This window comes from Etheostoma spectabile, chromosome 14 (genome assembly GCF_008692095.1).
Source record: "Etheostoma spectabile isolate EspeVRDwgs_2016 chromosome 14, UIUC_Espe_1.0, whole genome shotgun sequence".
Lineage (NCBI taxonomy): Eukaryota > Metazoa > Chordata > Actinopteri > Perciformes > Percidae > Etheostoma > Etheostoma spectabile.
In genome coordinates this window covers 12,821,332-12,827,578 of record NC_045746.1, presented here as the reverse complement: position 1 = coordinate 12,827,578, position 6,247 = coordinate 12,821,332, and the positions used below count along the sequence as shown (strand labels likewise).

The window sequence follows — 6,247 nt, the reverse complement described above, 5'->3', positions numbered from 1 at the left end:
TTCTGCTGTCTGTGGTCTGCAGTTGTAATCAAGAGACAACTTGTCGCATGAAAGAAAGCTGCAGAAATCACATGGAAAGACATGGTTTTGCTGAAGCCTGTTCCTTCCAGCACTAGAACTGCTGACCAGTATTATTTGAATATTATCCGAAGAGGTTGACAAAAAGGATTGAATAATATTTTCTTCATATTTCAACAACTCAATCAGACCTTTTAGTCTGAAGTGGTGTGTGGCTTTTGCGTGAATGCACTGGTGACATTCCACCCCTTCATATCGTTTCATCTCCATTCTAAAATTTTTACCTCTCTTCCCCCCCCCCATCTTCATCAGTGTGCTCCTATGAGCGCATGATCAGTTCATCAGCTTCATTTTGCTTGACTAGCATGACATAAACAGTTTTTGTTGACAAAGCATATTATGAAGGACAAAAAGCAATGGTGTTTACAATATAACTTTTGTTTTTACATATTTGGTCATGTTGGCCGATATGCCAGGTTTTGCTCTACATGCATGACTTGAAATTTAATACGTTGGTTTGTATCCTGTGTACACAGGGTGTCCACGGAAAAGAGAGTGGGCTGTTTCCGCTGTGTGAAGAAAGGCTGATTGAATGACTGCAGGCCACAAAATACAGGCTGTAGTTTTTCTTTTTAATGTAGAAGTTGGAAGATGGAGTTCTCTGGTACATATACGTACACATATATTTTAACCCCCAGATAGTTACATGTGGACATTTTTGTTCAGGTATGATGTTTCTAAAATAAAAATTACATTAAAATTTGGCTTAAAATGCCTCTATTTTGTGTTTTGGAATAACATTACAGTTTTTTTCCGATTGCTAAACAACAGTGGGCATAACTTGAGTCACATGCACAACTAACTACAGTCTGCATAGCAGCAGTTCATGTGGACCAAACTCTAGTTCGTTTTTCATTGCTTTAACAAATCTCTACACACTTATGCCATGGCTTTAACCACGACCTGCACAACACTGTGGATTTACAGCACTTTGTTCAAATGCTAACACACTGTTGTCACAACTGTTAACCACACACTCAAAACAGAATAGATTTCCGTCTGGTGCTTTTCAAACACTGATGATTGTAATTTTAGCTGAAAGACTAAGCAGGTGTCTTGTTTTAGACTACTTATTGAACATATACATTTTCTGTATACAAACACCAAATAAGAACTACAAATAAGTATACACTGTATTGTTTGAGAGAAACAGATAAAAGAGCAAAGATACCAACATGTTATAAAAAAAACTAAATGTGAAAAACACTACCTTTACTATAGTAAAACTGTGTTCTTAACGTTTTTTTAGAATGTAATGGAGGTGAAAGCAACGGAAACACCACATTCATTAGTATTTAGAGATGATGCAGTCAGACGGATACGGGGCGGGAGTGTATGGTGTGTGTGTAAGATAATGAGTTGTGTGTGTGAATGTGAGCATCAGACTGTCTATGGTGTTAAAAGCTCAGTTCATACGGCATGACCTTGAAGATAAGCCAGTGCACAAGATGAGATAGAAATATTCTTTGTTACTGCTGTGCACTTTTAGTTTGCAGTAATTCCATAAATTACTAGAGGCAAATTTCTGATTTTAATTCCTTCTTGTTTACCTTACGTGAAAATTGGTGTATTACATAACATCTATATCTGTTCTTTAAAGATAATTAAGTAGTATGAAGTCACTCAAATTGTACAAAGATGAAAAAATGAGAAAATTTGTTTGACGCTAGTGTTGTTACTCTGTGTGTTCTGAGTGACAGTGTATGCTATCTCAGTGGGGATTGTGCAGTGTTTGGCTGCACTGAGCTTGTTAAGAGTGTGTTAAGAGTTGTGTTGCTTGGAATGAGTTTTGCAGCTGATGTGAACCGTTTAGCTCACGTGAGTGTTGGTAGTGCAGACTGTAGTTCAATCGGGAAAAAAAGTAGGTTGATTGCCAACATGTGATCAGCATTATCCAGTTTTTTTTTTTTACTTTTCCAGTAAGATGCAATTTAATCACATACATGTTTCCATAGTTATCACAGTAAACAGTTGAGTATTCTCCGTGTGTGAACTTTTGAACTGAGAAGCATTGCATTATTCATGTTGCACAGACTGTTGCTTAGATAAACCAGCCCCATGATACTTCTTCCATCTCTTCCAAGTAAAATACCAACCGCTTCTAATATCATCAGCTGATGATGCAAAACAGGGAAGAGCCAAGTCCACAGAACCAAAATTAAGCACAGGCCTAGAAAAATATCCAGAACATTCAACAGAAAGCGTCAGATAAAAGGGTCAAGTCAGAGAACAGGATGTCACTTTACACAGGTCCTGTGGTTCCCCTTTACTCCTTGTAAAGTACAGAATGTACATACAGTCTATGAGACATTTATAGATATTAATTTTCTCGATCCATTGCTGTGAAACTCGTCTCTGTTCTAGGGTTATACTTGGTCCACTGATACACATCAGGCTGAAATGCTACTATATATTTATTAGTATGCAGGATCTGATGCCAAGTTTATAAGCATGTAAAAACACCTATCCCCTAGCAGATGCATGTCTGTTTTTTATTAAAGTGTCAAAGAACATATGGTACAACATATAGTACAGCTGTTGTGGCTGTCTAAATTAATGCCTGTGAAAGCTACGTCAAATGTTAAATAATTTATATTTTATGTAACTGGACTAACCTTAAATGTGCCAAGTCATGCTAACACAGGGCACTTCACTTACCTTTGTGCAGAGAAAAACCAGTTTAGGCATGGCCATTTAAACAATAAAACTACTTTTCATGCCAACATGGTCATTGAGACTGATTAGAAATCTAGACTTGACCTGAACATTGGGGTTCATGCAATGTTGTGTCCAGTAACAGTAAGCCAACTTAAATACACGTTTTATTCTCAGTCAATGACACCTTGGGTTTTATTTGGCCTATGCTAAAATACAGTAAAATTGTATTGCCAACATACTGGTTTACAATGCAGTGTGTAAAAAGAGAACCTACAAGACATGTTTGCTGGATTGGAGGTTTTGTTTTTAGTACAAGAAACAACTGACTTCATAGGAAGACTGAATGAAACTTATGTTCCATTGCTAGTCAACAGACATTCATATCACACACAATGTATCTCAGCAACAAAAGCTGCTTCATACAATATCACAATGGAACATTCTGCCTGCGTCCTTTTGCCCTGCAAACATCTTTCAGTTTATTATAACCTGTTTATCAACTGGTCTTTGTCCAAGATTTGACAGGCGCATGATTGACAAAAACATTTAAACTAACTAAAAATGCTAATAAGAAGCATCTGACTGGCCTTGTAACACTAAAATATCTAGAACATAGTGGCAAACTCAACATTTTCTTTTTTTTGTTAGGAGAACTAAAAGGAGGTTTATTAAAGTGTGAACTGAAACCATGTTAAATAAAAGGGGAAAAAGCATTGTAGCAAACTAGATGTAAAGTGTGTGTGTGGATCTCAAATGTCTTTTAATGTGTCTTGTCCCTTGGGATTCTCCAGCCAGTGAGGAGGCCAGCTGGCTTTGATGCTGGGCCGCTCTTTCAACAGAGCATAATACTCTCCAAGGTTAGGGTAACGCTCAGCAGACAGCCTTAAGAAAAGAAGATAAGACACCTTTGAACTATAATGTCAAGCATAACATCACTTATTTTGTTCATGTGACATCTAGAAAATGAAACAGCCTTCTCCCACATACCCAAATCTGAAAAGAGTAGCAACAGTCGGAAAAACAGTCACATCTGCCAGAGAGAAGAAGGGTCCTGCAAGGTGAGAGCCAGGGCCCAGCTTGAATGAAAAAGGTTGAAAAATAAAGCATGTTTAATGCGCCACTGTATGCAGAGTGTGTGTGTGTGTGTGTGTGTGTGCAAAGAAATCTCTAGTCAGTCCCTCCAGGATTTGCTATGTCGCCATTGCGCCAATTTACGCAAATTCAACCAATCACGTGACTTTGTTGTGACTCCCAATTTTGACCAATCACCGCAACTTTTTCGCAAATTTCACCAGTGACCAGAGTTTTCCTGCGACTTAAACCAATACCAGCAGTCCCACAGACTTTGTATCAATACGTGACTGAGAAACAATGACCAAGCGTGAGTGAGAACGGGTTGACGTCACACGTAAGGGGCCATATTCATTTCACTGCGTAACGAGACACGTGTGACTTGAACATCTCACATTAACCAACAAAACCTACAGTGAAAGATGGTGCAAAACATTTCAGACCGTCCTACCAACCTGTATACATTTTAACATCAACGTGTGCTGTAATGATTTTTCACTATGATGTCTCTGAAGCAGAGATGAGACCTACAGCATGACCTAAATTGAGGACAGCTTATTATTGTAAGTGCAATGTTAATTTAAAGTCCAATAAATCCTTTATCAAACAGTATGAATGTGTCGCAGGCGAGGACAGGAAATTAACTAACAAGGTAAAACTCAACAAGCCACTGACAGACATGTTTAAATTTGATTCATTCAATAAATTATTATTTTTTTGTCTTAAATCCAACGGCCATTTTCATAACATACCAACATTTGCAGCATCCTGAGCCTTTTTGGTGAGGTTACTAGGAAAACTCAGCCTAGAGTACTTTTATTTTACCCAAAACAATTCGTTTTTATTTTTTAAAGAACTATACAACAATAACAAAAAAATCACAACTTTTTTGCAACTTTCTCTGTCTCCCGCAAATTTATTGCAACAAACATACAAAAAACATAGCAACTTTTATCGCAATCTTTTACAAAAGCTCCCGCAACATCAGGCATTTTGGTCCGCAACAATCTCAAAAAAAGTCTGCAAAAACCAGAAGGGACTGTCTAGTATGTACTGTATATGTAGGTAAACACATAACCTCTGCATAAATTGTTGTACTCCAATGCGGCATTCAAGCTGTTTTTTTTTTAACTTATTTTGCCGGCATATTTTCACATCTTTGAATCGTTTATTTCAGAAGGCTTATGCACTCGTCGATAGCGCACAATGCATCCTGGTACATGTAGGCACAGCTGCCACAGCTCCAAGACCTGGAGAAGTCACTTTCTCAGTAAATATAGCAAACACAGGGAAATTTGTTCCTTCAATTGACTACTGCACACATACAATCAGTACTGATTGGAAATCCACATTAAAGGTGGCCAATTTTCCCTTTAAAAACTATACACACACACTACAGTACCTTCTGCAGGTAACCCTCCCAGAGGTTGAGTTCAGTGGCCAGTGCTTCCCTGTTTCTCTTTAGAGCTGAGTCATGCCTCTACCTACAGACAGACAGACAGACAGACAGACAGACAGACAGCAGAACGACAACAGACAAGACACAGACACAGACACAGACAACACACACACAACACACGACACACACACACACACACACACACACACACACACACACACACACACACACTCTCTTACTGTTCTTTCCTTGGCATATGTGTTGAATTCAGTTTATAGTTTAAAGGTGTCCGGTCACATATTTCATTACTCTTTGGTATTGTCTGAAGTTCTACCTTGGACTCTAACATTTTCTGTTGAAAAAAATGCCTTGGTCACCTTCTTTTAAGACCGTTCTAGTGTGGTATCTCGATTCATGCAAATTCTCTTTCATATTTAATGAGCTGAGCTGTACCCAGAAAAACTGGGCGAGCTCAACGGTCACAGTAATAGTAATTAGGGGTCCAAGCCCGAGGATGCGTGCACCGCGGTATCGCAGGGCGATACGCGGTTCACACAGCAGGACATGGTGGCGACGCGCCATTTTCAGGACTGGTCCGAAAGTCCGCAAAGACCTCAGCCAAAAAAATTGACCCACTTCTACCACTAGGTGGCGCTATAGCAGAGAAAAACACGTTTAGCCCTATAACTCGCAAACCGTACATCGGATATTAAAAAACCTTACATCCACGCGTTCCCTGGATCCTAATGAATCTCGTGATATAGGCCACGCCCATTTCCGCCTATACTTTTACGCGTGAAAAATGGCGATTTATCGAAAACCTACTTTTTCGAACTCCGAGACCGTGCAATGGATCTGCACGAAACTTGGCACATAGCATCTCCAGGCCAACCTCACAAAAAGTTATATAAAGATTTTTTATAGGAGAAAAATTGCGCGTATTAAGGGCAAACAAATTTGTGTAGCTAGCTATGAAAACGCCGACTTTGCCATATCTCGGCCAAAATAAATGCTATCGAAGCCAAACTTTACAATATTACT

General features: G+C 38.9%; 1 protein-coding gene across 1 annotated transcript in view; it reads right to left on the bottom strand.

The window, feature by feature from the left end:
- Nucleotides 1-2,808: 2,808 nt before the first annotated feature.
- Nucleotides 2,809-6,247, bottom strand: part of LOC116702204 (glutathione S-transferase A) — a gene marked incomplete in the record, with an annotated part of 9,543 nt that continues 6,104 nt past the window's right edge. Inside the window, 3 exon segments of the mRNA XM_032536378.1 lie at nt 2,809-3,618; nt 3,724-3,812; nt 5,210-5,287. Coding sequence (XP_032392269.1) covers nt 3,486-3,618; nt 3,724-3,812; nt 5,210-5,287 — 300 coding nt within the window.